A 17,400-nucleotide genomic window follows, 5' to 3' on the forward strand; every position below is an offset into this window, starting at 1 on the left:
TCTCACTCAAAAGCATAAACAATATATTGCAATACCTTAGCTATAACTTTTTAATAGAATCTATCTATGGTTAACAATACCAGTCTCCCATTTTGCCCCAAACCCATAGATAGTTTGTCTCAAAGATACACTTCACTGCTGTGTGGAGGAGGTATGAGGAAGGTTTTCTAAATGAGTGAGTTCCTAAAATAATTTCCTGATTGCTGTCTCAGGTTCCAGATGCAGTAGAATGAAATTCCATTTGACTTCATCATCTTTGGGTTCCTTGTAATATAATGTGATATAAAATTGTTTCTAGTTTCTATTGTTAATATGCTCTACATACAAAGAAAAAATCCTTAGTTGATAGGTCATGCCATTACTTGAGGCTTTAAGGCTTTAGGGTAAGGCTCTTCTGTTCTCTTGAGCACTGTTTGGTAACTGATTTGCAAAAAATGGATGAGACGTTTTGAAAATGCTGCTATTCTTCAGTCTATTTTCTAACAGTGTTGCTGTCTGAGCATATGTGGAAACTGGATTACTACTTTTAATCCAGCAGTGCAGAATTCTCAGTATAACATTCTGCATTCTCTCAGTGAGGAAATAGGTACACACCTTTCTGTTTGTGGGTTAAGCATTCAGAAGTCCTGAATATTGAAGGGGTTAATACTTCAACTCTTGCTTGGAATACATCAGGCTCCCATTAAATGGGAGAACACAGAGGGACCATTAAGGAGGTAGCGCTTCCGGTTCAGTAGGTATGCTGTCGTGGTACTCTGAGAGGAGCAAGTGTATCACAACATGGCTTTTAGAGACCAATGGCTTAAAAACACTTATTAAGTCTTTCATTGTAGATGCTGGTGCTAACTGATAAATACTCATTAGATGCCAGGTGCAAGGTGAAGTATTAGTTCACAGCAGTAGTAGCTGTGAAGGATTTGCTTGCATTTTTCCATAGGTAGACTGTTCAATGCATTCAGGAGTTACTACAGTTTAGCTGGAATGCAGTCATGAGACTCTAAGAATCCGACTGTCTGAGACCCGTAAAGATGACTACAGAGAGATATCAGTACAAGGAATTGCTTGTACAATCCCAATTCAGTGCTTGCTGAAAGCTTCAGTGATCTATGAAGAAGAATTAGGAGTAGGTTCTCATGTATCCATCATGAATGCTGAGGACTCATATCTCTTGACATGTAGTTTGTGGTTTAAATGTGGACCAGTGTCATGCTGCAATTCTCCCTACTAGTAAAGGTATTAATTAGGTCTCTCCTCTTAAAGCAACTGTGTATTTTTCACAACTGCTGGGGAACATCCGGCTGGCCACTGTAGTTGTAAAATGAGGGGGGGCAGGCTGGGGTTACCTTCAAGTAGAAGGGTGCATATATAGATTAGAAAGCGTTTACAAGTCAGATCAGTTAAGTCAGTGGCTTCAGTTCAGATGGTAGAGACACAGAGCTTGTGACTGGGCTATTGTCTTCATTCCTTGTTCTACACTGTTCAGACATTCCCTGTGCCTTAATGGCACACTCTTCTCCTTGGCTTCCCCACAGCTGTGTGGTATTCAGAAGGCTACAGGAGCTGGTCCAATCTGTCTGCTTTCTCATCCCAAAATTTACTGGGAAATAGGCGCTGCTGTTAAGCCACCTTGGCGGCTGAGAAGCAATACATGATTTTAGCTGCAGTCGTGTTCTCTCTCTCTGGTTAGCATGTTTGTTTTCTGAGTAACTCTTTACTTAGCCAGGAGTATATGCTCCCTTTCAAATACTGCTAGGTCAGGAAAATTACTTTCTAGGCTGTGTGTTGCCTCATTTTGAGCCACCTAAACAGCTAGCTTGGGTTTTGGGTGGGGTGGGTGTGGTTTTTGTTTTGGTCTTTCTAACCTAGACACTTAATTGTGAAGTGTATCAGGTAGTACTCACCTGTACTATTCTACTAGTAGAAGAGTAGTGGCAGCAGCCTTTATTTACAGTATTAAAGGTTTCCCTGGATCAGCTGTCTGTAACCCTAACTATCTGTAGTCATGTTACAAGTAAGATGAAGTCTTTTACTGCACACTTTCAGATAACTTTGTGCTAAAATATGCTGGCCTCTCTATTCCTTCTGCTTAATTGAAAACTGTGCTTTTGTAGGTGAAAGTTTTGTTCAGCCAGACTACCTTACATGGTAAGTAGATCCGCAAGAATGATGTTAGGCCACGTGCTGTGGAGCAATGAGCAGAATTCCTTCCTCTTGAGAAAAGTAACATTTGAGCCATTTATTCTTTTTGAAGTTCTGGCTTTAGCCTGAGAAGAAAGAATTTGACTGGAAGGTCTTGCTAATCTACACAGCTCAAGTGCTTTTTATCAATTTAATCAGATTACTATTTCAATGTTAGAGTCAGGCTGTTTCAGTAACAAAATATCAGTCCTTTTTCAGCCACAGACAAAAGCGTTTTCTCCCACATCTCCCTTAATATGTCATTTCTAAGAGTTTTCTATTTGTAGATCCCTTATGTATCTAACCTTTTCACTTCTTGTTCCTCTTTTTTTTCCTGTTACATTATCTGCATGCCAGAAAAGGGCTAATGTATCCCACTCCTTTCTTTGAAACACTTTACTACATGACATTAGTTCTGCAACTCCTTTTAAACATACAACTTGGAGCCTAAGTCTGCAGTTCAAAACTCTGGTACCAAGCAATATTGTCACACCTTAATGAAGCATGTGTCAGGTCCACATTTTTGTTTTGCAAGTACCAATGTGGAAAAAGCATTTTTCACTTAAGTGGATTCAGTCAATTCCATTTAAATTTAAACTTGATTATGTATTTGATAAAGCAGTTGTTACAAATTCATTTCTTCAAGAAGCAGCTTATCTAAGATGGATGTTTCTTGGACTTCACTAATTTTTTCTTTCAAACTGTAATCTTCTAACAACAAATCTGAAAGTTTATTTACTCAGAATTTTAAATTCTTAGAAGGACAAAAGAAAAACCTTTTAGTGATTCTGATGGTCTAAAATACTTTCAGGTTTCTTGCAAACAGACGAAATAATCATAATTATCTCTTAAATAGGTTTCCAAGAACATACGTAAATTTTTCTAGTGTTCCTGAACATTTTGAAGTTGCTTGAGTTTCTTGATCATTATGTAAATTAGTAAATTAGGTTACCTTGTCACAGAAGGCTACTACTGGGTGTAATTACTTTTTCTTACCTGATAATGCAAATCCTGTGATTGAAAGCTTCATGGCAGATGCTGTTTACTGTCCAGCCTGAAATACTAAGGGTCAGGTTAATTACTTAGTAATAATTAACTAATGTCAACACTATAAGACTGACTTTGATCATAACGTGTTCTGCTTAGATCGCTAAACAAATGTGTAGCCTGTCAAATATAGCAAGGTAAAGAAAATGTAGTAGGTGCTATCTAATAACTAGACATTGTACTGAGTGTTGTGTTTCAGATTGTCTGTAATTAATATTCATATAAGCTTGGATGTAACACTGTCTTTTTAAAATCTGGTTGGGGGCCACAAATAGGACACACAATAGGAAAGAATCATGGTTCCTTTCAGAATGGATAGTTACCCCAGGTTTATATTTTCTTATTTGAAAGGAAGGTAAAAACAGACTGAATATTAAGACTTGCAGGTAATAAATAAGATAAAACTGAGGTAGTCTGTAATCAGCAGCATACTCTGTTCATAGGCAGGCCCCTAGAGTTAAGAGGGGAAAATCTTTATGCAAAGACACTATAATCTTGATTCAAAGTAATGATAATTCTTCAGGAACTTTGTGACATTTTTTTAAAGGTCTCCTTATACACAATAGGTCTGGTAGACTACTAAAAATAAATTACTGATTTTCCTACTTCTTGGTGTCTAGTTTAGACACCTGCTGAGCTACCCCATTCATAAGAAACATGAGAAGAAATCAAATACAGGATCAAGCAAGGAGTGTGTATAGTGTTAATGCCCAGGAAAGGATTATTTCAGGCAATGTATGGTCGTAACTGGTGAAGCAGTAGAGTCTCCACACGGAGAGGATATTCTGAACTGATTAAGTTAACTTATTTTGAGCTTCTGCAGCATTTTAGAGCTCCTTGACTATATGTATTTGAGAGGCCTGTGAACACATACCTGTTTCTTATAGTCCTGTAAAACAGGTTCAGCGAAGCTAACACTGATGGAATGACTTTTCAGAGACCATAATTCCCCTTGGAAAAAGTCACGTGTAATAGTATGCTGAGTTCTGCAGGTTCAGACATGGATATGTGAAATAGCAAAAGAAGCAGCAGTCCTGACTAAAAAAATAATTGAAGATATTTTTAAAAAATCTTTCAGTTTGGAAGTCTCTTTTGTGAGCGTATTATAAGAAGCTTCCCACTGCAGTAGCAACTTTCTAACAGTCTTTTATAGGTATGCTGGGTTGGCTTAGATAGGGTTAATTTCTACAAGTAGCTGGGGGGATGGCACAGCCAGGACAGCTGACCCAAAATGAGCCAAAGGGGTATTCGTAGAATCGTAGAATGTCCTGAGTTGGAAGGGACCCACAAGGATCTAGTCCAGCTCCTGTCCCTGCATATGGCAACCCTAAAATTCACATTATGTGTCTGAGGGTGTTGTCCAGTCTCCTCTTGAATACTGTCAGGCTTGGGGCCATGACCAACTCCTTGGGGAGCCTGTTCCAGTGCTCCACCACCATCTGGGTGAAGAACCTTTTCCCAATGTCCAACCTAAACCTCACCTGGCACATGTTCCTGCCATTCCCTCAGGTTCTGTCATTGGTTGCCAGAGAGAAGAGTTCAGTGCCTGCCCTTCCTCCTCCTTTTGTGAGGAAGCCGTAGCCGCTATGAGGTCTCCCCTCAGTCTCCTCTTTTCCAGGCTGAACAAACCGAGTGACTTTAGCCGCTCCTCATACAGCTTCCCCTCCAAACCCTTCACCAGCTTTGTAGCCCTCTTCTGGACACTCTCCAGTAGCTTTATATCCTTTTTATCCTGTGGCACCCAGAAGGGTACACAGTGCTCCAGGTGAGGCTGCACCAGTGCAGAGCAGAGCGGGACAATCATCCCCCTCACCTGACTGGCAATGCTGATGCACCCCAGGACACAGTTGGCCCTCTTGGCTGCCAGGGCACACTGTTGACTCATGTTCAACTTGCTGTCAACCAGAACCCCTAGATCCTTCTCTGTGGAGCTGCTTTCCAGCTTCTCATCCCCTGGTCTGTATGTACAGACAGGGTTGCCCTGTCTGAGGTGCAAAATCCAGCACTTGCCCTTGTTAAACTTCATGTGATTGGTGATTGCCCCATTTTCTAATTTGTCCAGATCCCTCTGCAGGGTGCCTCTGCTCTTGAGAGCGTCAACAGCTCCTCCCGATTTAGTGTCATCAGCAAACTTGATTAGTATTCCATCAGGTCCTCTATCCAAGTCATTTATCAAGACATTGAAGAGTGCTGGCTCTAAGATGGAACCCTGCCGAAGCCCACTAGTGACTGGTTGCCAGCCCAACATAACCCATTTATTGTAACCGTTTGAGCCCAGCCTGTCAGCCAACTGCTTACCCACTGCATTGTGTGTTTATCCAGCTGTATGCTGGACATCTTGTCCAGAAGGATACTGTGAGAGACAATATCAAAGGCTTTACTGAAATCCAAAAAGATCACATCGACTGGCTTCCCTTGGTCAAGTAGGTGGGTAACCTTGTCATAGAAAGAAATTTAAGCTTGTTAAGCGAGACTTTCCCCTCACGAACCTGTGCTGGCTGGGACCAATGACTGCTGTCTTCCAGGTGTTTTTCAATAGCTCCCAGAATAATCTTCTTCATAATTTTGTCGGTATATAAGGTCGTGCTCAGTTATAAAAGGGGGACTGGCCATGTGGGCAGTCTCTTTTTCTTGCTGCCAGGCAACGGAGCAGTCCAGGATGCTCTTGTTTCTCTTTGGACTGCGTGGTTTGGTGCTATTGTGTTTTGGGTGTGAGCTATTGTCCGGGACAGGGGAGGGAAGGTTTTGTTGCAGGCTGTGGTCCAAAATCCACAAATGCTGCTTCACAGAAGTTGAACGGCAATGATGGGATCATGTGGAGATGATGGGATCATGTGGAGATGATGGGATCATGTGGAGAGAGAGTGCGCTGTGTATCCATTGCTTTGTATGTTCTTTTATTATTGTTGTTATTGTTTATTTGTAGCGGTTTTTGTTTGTGTGGTGCTTTGGGTTTTTGGTGTGTGGGGTTTTTTTTGGTGTGTGGTTGGGGTTTTTTTGTTTGTTTGGTTTGGTTTTTGTTTGGTTTGGTTTTGGGTTTTTGGTTTTTAACTGTTCTGTCAAACTGTTCTTATTCCAACCCATGAGTTTTGCCTTTTGTTTCCTGATTCTCCTCCCCATCCCACTGGAGGCCGGGAAGGGGTGAGCAAGTGTGATTTTTAGTTGTGAGCTGGGGCTAAACTATGACAATAGGTTAGAGTACTTGACTGCTTTGTTTTGCCTGATTAAGTTAACAACTTAGTTGAGACAATACTGTGAATGTAGCAAGGTAGAATTCTCTTTCCATTATGAGATTTTTTTTTGAATGTAGATTAGACTTTTATTTCCCTATTCTGAAGTATTTGGTGGGTTTTTAATTATCATTATTATTAATGGCATCACTGGCCTCTCTAGAAACCTCCAAGTAGAAGTGATGCTTGAAGGTTTTCCCACCACCTGCTTATTTAAAGATAAGCAAAAGTACTTATATAAAGGTAGTTTCTTTCAATCTGTAGAATCAGGCGTTTTGTGTCTGACTTTTCTGGGCCATGTTCTTAGAAGGAAGGGGAAAGAACTGTAAGAACATTCTATTTGGAAGCTAAACATTTTTCAGTATGTTTATGATATGAACTAACTTCTGAGTTTACTTCTCTCCTTCCTATTCTTCATATTTAGTTCTTGAGTATGCATTTTTATAATCCTTGGGGACTGCCACATAATGAGATGTTTTTATCCTGTGCTGAGTAATCTCATTTCTTCTTAGGGAATAGTGGCTGTATAATTCAAGATATAAGTTCAACTGAAATCTTTTATGGGGTAACTGGTCTTTTAAACAGATGAAAGATGCTTCTACAGAAGTAGATGGCTATAAAACCAGATTTGCCACATGAGGGTTACTCCTATAACAAAACAAAATTGGAAAACCTATTTAGTGGCAGGATTGTTCTTTTCTGGGTATATTTCTACTTCTTAGATCAAAAAAACTTTTGCCCCTATCTTGATTTGAATTATTTTAATGGTCTTCCCTGTGTGGCTTAAACTTCAAGGTATTTTCTGTCCACTGGTTTAATAATGTGAACGATTTAGTTCTTATCTGTCATCTGCATGCCTTGGGATATCTGCAAATATATTATGGCCTGCCTTGTTCTTAATGGTTCAGTGAAAAATCATACAACAAACTGGATTTCCCATAATCTGTGTTCTTCATTCTCTTTTGCCTTCTGGAAACCTCAATTTTGGCTAGCAATTTAGAGGTCCCCAGAGGTGGGATTCAATTTTGCTTTTGAAGTTGTGTCCAGTTGCTGCTTGCAAGCTTCTACTCCAGGAGGAAAAAAAAATCTACCAGCTGCTGGTAACTGTGGAAACTGTCTCACAGGCTGAGGCTAGATAGGTTATGGGAAGACTGAAGGAGTTATGGGGCAAGCTTGAAAGCCATTTTTATTAATGAATAGCCTGGACAATATTGTACTAGACCAGTAGTGACAGGGTTAGTTTTACATTGTACATTCAGCACTTTTCCTCAAGCAGAAAAGTTAGAGGAAGGCAGGGCCTGGCTAATACCCCGAGTAGTTCACCTTGGAATCATAGGGACATCAGCTTTCTATGGCTTGTCTTTTAGTTCAAATAAGAGTGCTCACTAAGCTGTTCAGAAAATCTTGCATGGTACTCCTAGCCCTTACAGAGGCATTTAAATGTTACAGGAATAGAAGATGTAAAAGTCTGATTTGTAGAGGTTACTTGCAAAGTATAATTTGTACTTCGTAAGCATTGTATAAAAGTGGCATATGGTTTTCTTGTCTTCTGTGGGTGTATGTGTGATATTCATTACTGTTATTTTGCAGACAATGGTACATGGACTCAGCTGTGGTTGGTGTCAGACTATCATGAGCATGGATCACTCTTTGATTACCTGAACAGGTATACCGTAACAGTGGAAGGAATGATAAAATTAGCTTTGTCCACTGCCAGTGGTCTTGCTCATCTTCATATGGAAATTGTTGGCACGCAAGGTAATCTTACAACTATTCAGCCTCTCACATGGATAATACTGGTTTTTTTTAAAATGACACATATTTAGCTCTTTCTGCTATAATTCTCTTGTTAATTAAAACATTCAACCTTTTCAGAGTGTAGTTGCTTTGTACACAGCAGCATATTTAAGTGATGAGAAGGCAGCTGAACTCGGCACAGATACCCAAGTTAATCCCTTGTAGAGTTTAGTGAATTGAAAAATGTCTGTTTGGGACCTGTGATAATTTCCGAACTAACAGAATGTCTTAATTAGGAAAGATTTTTTTTTTACCTTCCTTTCTATGATATATTCAGTCTTGTCTTGTAACAGTCCTTCCTACAAAACACCTATTAAAAGCAACTAGGTAATGATGCCTGTAGTATATTTTAACTTTATTTTGAGACATCACTATGGGTCTGTTTTTAGAGATATTAGAAACATTTTGGGGGCAAGTAGTATGTGTATGCAATAAATATTTGCAGGAAGAGGGAAAGGAGCAGTAGAATGGAGTAATACAGTAGACATTTAAGTCCCTTTTCTGGACAGCCGGCCAGTTCACAATGAATGGTTTTGGGAGTTAACCTTGATGTATGTAAAGCAGCAGAACTGGAAGAAATTCTGTAACCTACGACAAAATCTTCACCAGGCTTAGAATAATAGCAATTCTCTTTTTTACAAATGTTATTTCTAATTTTTTTCCCTTACAGGCAAACCAGCAATTGCCCACAGAGATTTGAAATCAAAAAATATACTGGTAAAAAAGAATGGAACATGCTGCATTGCAGACCTAGGATTGGCAGTTAGGCACGATTCAGCTACAGACACAATTGATATTGCCCCAAACCACAGAGTGGGAACAAAAAGGTAAAATTATGTGATGTGTCAGGTGACTTTATTATAAAATGCTTTGTTTTTTCTTGTCCCATATAGAAGATTTTTGTGGGTACAAACACAAGCAGCAAGAACACGTAAATAATGGCGGCTAGAGTTTCTAGGCACTTCATTGCCAGCTGGTAATATAGTTAGACAGTAGGTGCTTAAAAAGCATGTTGAATCTTGGCATCTATTACTAGCATATGTAAAATAACAAAAGCTTGCAAAATATTGTAGGGCACAAATATATATGAAAACAGTCAGGAGACTTCATGAATGACAGTTTTAGAGACTTCACCGCTGTATCTTTATTCTTTCTACATTGTGTTGCATGGAAATGTTCCTTGCAACCAATCTGGGTTGTAAGACAGGATATTGACAGTGAAAGTAAAATGCTGGGGTTTTTTTCAGCGTGAAGCCTGTGTGGTAGAGCATACAAGGTTCAGAGTCTCGAATACGGGCTTTCATGGGATCATATTTTTGAGAGAAATAAAACTTAAAACAGCAGTCATCTTTGTCATCTAATGCATAAATAGAATTATCAATGGATGAGTCAGTGTACTCCCTTTCTTTTAAAGTTCTACTTCCGAATTTGTAAATATGGATTTTCTTGTCCTCAACTCAGAGCTGTTTAACTAAATCAACACAAGTGGAATTAAACTTATTGGCTGTAATTTATTATTACTGGACCTTCAGACAATAATAACTGGAAGCTGTTCTGAAGAGAAGATTAATTTCTGTTAGTAACCTGTGCAGCTATATAGCACACAGCAGCAATAACAGTGAACCACAGCAACAGAGTGTGGGCAACTTCTCATTCTTTTGATGCCTATAGGCCCAGTGGTATGTGAAATTGAAGTTTCTGTGTCTGTCACAGAGAAATGTGTGGAAACCCAGAGGTTCCAGGCTGAGCCTGATTAACTCCAGCGTATGCCCTAGCAGTGTTGGGCAACATCAGTATCAAATTTTCTCCAATTCATGCTTAAGAAAATATTTTCATAAGCATATCTCTTTAGTTATATAGTGCAGGGGAGGCAGGGGGTGATTTGGTTTATACAATGAACTAGGATGCCCACTTAGTAGTTGTGGCTTTGTGGAAGAAAAAAACTTTAAGGCTTAGTGAACAAAAGCTGTTAGTTAGAACATGTACTGAAAACTTATTTTACTGACAATTGTATCACTGACATTGCTTCGTTCTAAATCACTGCCATCTTCAAAAATACCACACAAATGGTCAAATGAGATTAATTTTCTGAGCTACTATTCCATTACAAAGTATTGGGCATTATTCCTTCTCAAAGTCTCTAGTAATCATTGGTAGTAAAACAGCAGACTGTTTTGGAATTTGCCATTGCAAACCTAGCTGTGTGCAAGGCAAATTCCACATGTGACTTAGTATTTTCTACTATACCTACATGCAAAGAAAAATGATGTGCAAATCAGTTACTTCGTTTAGTCTGTTCTTTTGGGGAAGAATCCTTTCAGCTGTGTCTGTAGATTCCACTTTCAAGATCTCTTCTTGCATAGGTGCTACTAAATAGCTTGTTCATCTGCCTTCACAAGAGTAAAGCTGTATCAACTTGGCTTGTTTGCTGCAGTGGGCAACAGCAGGACTAAGTCTCTTTCCCACTTTAAAGACATTAATCACTTCTACCTCTCTGAAAATTGTGTCATTCTCAAAAGTCTTGGTCCCCTCTTGCTTCCTCTTGTGCATTCTTAAGTAACTCTGCACCTCTAGTTAATTTTTCATAATAAAGTTCAAGTCTTATCTGTTCAATGACAATTCTAACTCCCATTGATTGCCACTGCTGATACCTCTGCTGCACATGGAAGCTCTCTGTGCAGGTTCAGGGAGATCTGCCTAAGTTTATATTTTTCTAGAGACTGTCCGTTGTAGAAATATATGGTCTAGGACACAAGCAAGACTCGCTCTTGGGCAAGTGATCTAGATGCTGAGTCAGACTGATTGTTCTCTCTGCCCAAATGAATCTTTTATTTCTTTCCTGTTCAGAGGCTTAGTTTTACCAGAGGGTGTTTGTGTTTTGTTGTGGTTTTTTGTGGTGGTTTGTTTTGTGTGTTTGGTGTGTGGTTTTTTGTTTTGTTTTTTTGGTTTGTTGTTTTTTTTTTTTACCAGACTGTGTATGCTTTCACAGCTCAGCCTGCAGCATAAAGCAGGGAATGTGTGCGTAAAACCAAGAGGGAAAGAATCCCTCTCTCACTCCCTGAGGCAGGTTGTCGTTTGGTTTATTTTGGGGGGGGGGGGGGGGCAGGGAACAAAACAAAACAAGAAAACCCCAACAGAACACAACACCAAAACCCAACTAATTTTACTTTTTTTGTTTTGTATTTTGGGGGTTTTTGAGAGATTTTTGGCTCAACTGTTACTTTTGCTAGCTGAAATAGGCTGTGTTTAAAAGAAGTTTGGCTGCAAATCCCATGTTAACATGGGTGCTTTTCTGCGGTTGACCTAAACCCAATATGAGAAGTCTGTGCTTGTAGAAAACAGGCTTGGTGAAAGGAGATGTTGCACTCAACATGTTGTATATGGGTCCTGTTTTAAGTACTCTATGCTGTACAAGAAATTTAGCCAACTAATACAGAGCTTTTCAACTGAAAGGAGTGGAGGAAAGAGGTGGCCAGTGGGCAAAAGTTTGGCGAGGCCATGCTCAACATAATTTTTACACTTCTTTGTAGACTTATCCTCTCATTCTTGGAGGATACTGACCTGCAGACCTTGTTTAGAAGGTCAGGTTCTGGAGAGAACTACTCTACATAGACTTTGAAATACTGTTTCTGACAAGCAATCCATTTCCAGTGTAGAAGCTGAGAAGGAGATGCATGCTTCTCTCCCTTTTGTCTGACAGCCATGAAACGGCTCATCTGCTAACTGCATTAGATGACCTACTTGCCTTTCACCTCTCTTGTTCCAGCAATAATCTCTCAAACTTTTTGAGCAGTCAGTCACCGTTCTGAGTTATGGAAGCCAAAGCCAATCTAAATGCATTGATGGAGTACCATGGTAAGAGGTCAATTTACCAATAAATTCAATAGAAGTAACATTGGGAGTGGGGGGGTATGTTCTTTTGAGGGTATGAATTCAGCTTCATTGCTATGTTCAGGCCTTTTATGGTCTTTCCTGTTAAAACCCTCGTCCTTAAGATGTTTTACAGAAACTAAGACAATCTCCTTTGCTGCCTGTATAAGTGATTCTAGCTGACAGTCTTTCAACATGGCTGGAATCTTTGGTTTGGTGTTTTTCCACCTTCATCACTCTTCTCATCCCCATGCAATCTTAAGATAGAGCAAATATTCTTTTTTCTAGACCCAAAGCTGATCACTACTGTCACGTGCATGCAGTAGCATAAGAAGATTATCCAATAATGCAAAATTCTTGGAAAGCATTAAAATATCCACCACAGTCTTGCACTCTTGATTAAAAAGTTTTTTATACAGGTGGCACAGAATAACTTGAGCTTTGTCCATCTCAGAGATTGTGGCATATGTAAACTTAAGATTCAGCTTCCATTCAGTAAATACTGTCAAAGTAAACCTTATTCTTGAGAGAGTTGTCCTGTGCTTGTGATGTCATGACTTGTGGGGAACTTATGCTTTTACAGTGCTTAGGACAACTCTGATGTCAGCAACTCTTGTTGAAGTTCTGGACTGTTTGCATTTTTGCTCTTTTTGTAGATAGCCCTTGCTTCCTTGTTCGCATGTAATTTCCATAAGACACAGTAGTGCTGAGAGAATTCCGAAAGGTCTGATAGTCTGAAATTTAAGTGGCATGTGTTATATTCTGCTTACCATCTCTGGTACTAAGGAAGGAAAAATCCTAGTATTATGTTAATTAAATGAAATTCTGCACAGGCTTCAGTGGTTGTTCAGAAGTTGAGCTATTGCCTGAGGCTGTATTCCACTCCAGTAATCTATACATGTTGGTTTTTTTAACAGTTAACTGTGCTCTCCAAAGCCCTCATGTGACTGTTTGCTTGCTTCATTAATATGTCAGCTTGAGATTGACAGGGCAGTGATGTGGCGAAACACACTGAACTCTGCTAAACATTACATATTGGGTTTAGCTGCCAGAGCCATACCAGATTGAGAGAGCAATACTACAACTGATGTTGACTGATACAGCAAATAACATTCATTCTTTCCACCAGCCAGTGGAGGGGATGCTGCTGTCAGTAACTCCCACAAGGTCATTCACACTGACATTTTGCTTGATGCTCCCATATTAGAGCTAGTCACTAAATAAGGTACTGATCACTTGGATGCCATGACCAGTTTTCAGTCTCTGTTTCTGAGTCGAAAGTCTGTCACAGATTTTTCTATTGCAGGTAATGTCAATAAACTTGTGAGCACAGTTGGTAATGTGTAACTCAAATTGCATTTACTGCTAAAAAAAGAAAAAAAGCCTGGCAAAGTTTATGATAGGACCTACAGACCGTATGATGAAGAATCAGTTATTGCAGTAGTAGGGAGTCTTAATTCCCAAGGAATCCTTAACCATGCTGCTTTTATTTTTTTAACCAGCCCGTTATCTCTTTCCCTTCTTTAGTCTGCTAGGGGGTGTTACAAGTGGCTGCTATATCTTGTCAGGTTCAAGGAGCTGCTTCTTGCTGCCTGGCCTCTGGAGCCCAGCCTGGTGTGTTCAAGAGTGGTGGCTCTGTCCATCCCAGGCCCTTGAATGTAGCTGCTGCTTTCTTACTTTAATTTCAACGGGTAGTGAGGCTGGGTGTACACAGACAAATACAATACTGACAGGGCTGATTACACAGATTGCTATATACCATGTGTTACCTTCAACACCCACATAAAACACTATCAGAACTTGTATAAAATATAAGTATAGACAGGCAAGTCTCCTTCCTTCTCATCAGCTGATCAGAATTGAACTTCATTACTGAAAACACACACACACACACCCGCTTCTGTAGTCTCACCAGCCCGTGTGTGTTTGTGAATCCCTCAACTATCAGTACAATACTCTGTGTCTAATGCTGCCTTCTGTGCTCCACAGCTCCCATACTCACCAGCTGGGCTGGGTTAATGTGCAGTAACAAACAAATGTGTGTACTCATATGCACACCTACATGCATGAATTCCCTCAAATACCAGTGCAGGCCCTTCCCTGTCAAACATCTCTGTCTGGGCCACCTATTTGCTGGCTAGACCAGCTTGAAGTTTGATGGCAAATTATACCAATGCATGCCAGGTTTGGGGGAAATACAAACTTTCCAGCTCACCTTATGACTTGTGATTCTCACTCCAGTTGCTGGTGCTGAGAGGCCTTTACTCTGCTTTTCTCATTGCACTTCTCCCCTGTAGTGGGTACCTGTAACCATGTGACTGTGAAGCCTGTGACCTGTGGTGTGGCTGAAGCAGAGACCCTCATTTGCTCCAGTTACTGGCACCAGGGTGCCTTCACCCAATGTCTGACTGCAGTTGCTGGACCAGAATTCATTCATGCTCATGCCCCCACAGTAGCTCCAGATACATGCTCTTAAGACCTGTGGACACATGCTCCTAGTATCCACAGTTCCCTTTCTAGCTGCTGATGCCAAGACTATCCAGTTGCTGGCAGCCCAGGCCCAAAGGCGACTTCATTCCTTGTCTGACTCCAGTTGCTAGTCCTGAATTTACTCGTGCCTGCCTCCAGTTGCTGGCATGTAGTCCTTACTGCACACATGGATGTGGGGTTGAAAGTGAGATTGCATAGGAAAATAGTTATGATTTAATAAGAAGATGGGATACACTGTGGTGAGCAGGTGCAGGGCTTGGTCAGACAAGCAAAGTAACTGGCTACTGTTTCTGCAACTGGCCTCTTTAATATCCTTTTCTGTCGATTGCTCTACTTTTGTTCCTCCCAGTTACCATTTTGCTAAATGTTCCTTGACAAGGATTGCATAATGCCACAGGCCTCCCTTGAATACCCTTGTGTTTCTCTTGTTTCCCACTTACTAGCAATTACAGCGTCCAGACTGGCCATCTCTGAAGTTGTGCCTGGAGTTTCTTAACAGCCCATCAATTAACAACCAGAGGCTTTTGATCTTTGTCAGGTCTCTGTTATCCTGTGTCTATCAGGTTTATGGCTCTGTTTGTTTATTGTTTCATCTTTTACTTATTCACCCTATTCCTTTGCTTGTTCCTCCCAGTTTACTTATTATCCTCATTGCACTGGATGGTCTTTGATTGGATAACCTTAATGAAGCAGATTTTCCTTTGTTTCCTCTTTCACACAAATATTTAAATATGGTGATCGGTAGCACTGAACTTTCTCTACAGTAAGTATTTATGAAATAAAATGTTTTCTTCTTTTTTTTTTTCATTGCAAATAGGTACATGGCACCTGAAGTTCTAGATGATTCCATAAATATGAAACATTTTGAGTCATTCAAACGAGCAGACATCTATGCAATGGGATTAGTGTTTTGGGAAATAGCTCGGCGATGTTCAATCGGTGGTATGTGGTAATCTTTACAAAATTGAATGTACTAAAGGAACTACAAGTAACTTACAGAACCTGAATTTTTTTGAGTAGAGTTTGCTTTAAGAAGTGTGAGGTAGCAGCCAGTATGTCTCAGACTTTGTTAGTCCTGTAAATGATAACTAGTTTATTTGACCTATTTGTAAATGGATGAACTATACCTGTTGAAGAAAATAGGAAATATCCTTGTCTATATTAATTTTTTTCTAAAACCTTTACGTAGAGAGGAGGAAAGAGTAAAGTTAAATGTTCTTGACAGCAAGGGGCAAACACTGCAACTAAGGACCAGCTAGAATGTGTTCAGATAACATCTATACTTTATTTGAAATGAAACATGCTTTTATAAATTGTATGTTTCCAAGACGTGTGTCTTTAGTATAGCATATGAAGGATTTGACATAGCTTCTATCTTTTTCAAATATATAAATTTCAAAATAAAAAATGCTTCAAGGGTAATGTAAACACTCCTGTGATATGGTCAAGGATTTCTTTTAATTTATTTGTTAGTCATTGTAATGTAATTTTTAAAAATGAAAACCAAAAAAGTAAATGGTAAGGTACTGATAAGGAACAGAGGAAAATGCGAAAGATATGTAATTTTGTATTAGCTAAATAAAGCTATTTTCAACCTATTACAGGAATCCATGAAGATTACCAGTTGCCATACTATGACCTCGTTCCTTCAGATCCTTCTGTTGAAGAAATGAGGAAAGTTGTGTGTGAGCAGAAGTTAAGGCCCAATATTCCAAACAGATGGCAGAGCTGTGAGGTATTAACTAATCTTGCTAAAGCTGCTTTAACGGACACTAGAGCTTTTATTGATTTCAGTGGCTTAAAAATTGTGCTTGTGGTTGAAGGGAGAAGGGTTACTTCTAGGAGAACTTAATTTCATTCTGATATTTGTGGCTTTACTGAATGTTATTAATTCTTGATTATACATTGATATTTAATGTAATTTCACAAAAAATAATAGCTAAACCTGTGTGGAAGATTCCAGGATCCCTTCCTGTGATGCATTGGTGACACTAATGTAAATTAAAGCTAGTCTGAATTATATTATACAGGAAGTATCCTTGCAAAGAAATTGTGCAAGTGGCATTTTACTGCCTCTGACTGGGATTGACTTAACTTTCTTCATAGTAGCCTGTATGGTGCTGTGTTTTGGATTTCTGACCAAAACAGTTTTATAGCACACCCATGTTTTAGCTATTGCTGAACAATGCTTACACAGCTTCAAGGCTTACTCCATTTCTTACTCTGCTCCTGCTACTGCTGGGTAGGCTGTGAGTAAACAAGAGGCTGAGAGCGCACACAACTGGGACAGCTGACCCAAATTGATCAGAGAGATGTTCCATATTATGCAACATCATGCTCAGCAATAAGACTGGGGAAGGGAGTGGTTTTCCAGGGGTTGCTGTTGCTCAGGAACTGGCTGGGCATCATTTGAGTGGTGGTCAGCAATTGGTTTTGTATCACTTGTTTTTCTTTGTTTTGGCTTGATTTTTTTTTTTTTTTTCCCTCTCCCCCTTTGTCTATTAAACTGTCTTTATCTCAGCCCATAAGTTTTCTTACTTTTGCCCTCCTGATTCTCTGTGCCATTCCACTGTGGGGGAGTGAGCGAGTGGCTTTGTGGGGCTTAGCTGCCTAACAGGGTTAACCCACAACAGGGGTAGTAAAAATACATAACCTAATCAGGTCTGTGCCAATTGTTTTATAACTAGGATGGCTGCCTCTTTCAAGAAGTGGACTTGCCAGTTTCAGCTCAGTACTCTGCCAGCACAGCAGTACTGCTTGTTGGGGCACAAATGGTATCTTGATCTGT

General features: G+C 39.8%; 1 protein-coding gene across 2 annotated transcripts in view; it reads left to right on the forward strand.

Annotated features, from left to right (window-relative positions):
* TGFBR1 (transforming growth factor beta receptor 1) overlaps positions 1-17,400 on the forward strand; it is a 38,216-nt gene that overhangs the window by 15,071 nt on the left and 5,745 nt on the right. For both annotated transcript variants that reach the window (XM_065627681.1, XM_065627682.1), the window contains 4 exons: positions 8,046-8,213; positions 8,923-9,079; positions 15,430-15,554; positions 16,217-16,347. In XM_065627681.1, coding sequence (XP_065483753.1) covers positions 8,046-8,213; positions 8,923-9,079; positions 15,430-15,554; positions 16,217-16,347 — 581 coding nt within the window. The remainder of the gene's footprint in view (positions 1-8,045; positions 8,214-8,922; positions 9,080-15,429; positions 15,555-16,216; positions 16,348-17,400) is intronic.

Source organism: Caloenas nicobarica, chromosome 2 (assembly GCF_036013445.1).
Source record: "Caloenas nicobarica isolate bCalNic1 chromosome 2, bCalNic1.hap1, whole genome shotgun sequence".
Lineage (NCBI taxonomy): Eukaryota > Metazoa > Chordata > Aves > Columbiformes > Columbidae > Caloenas > Caloenas nicobarica.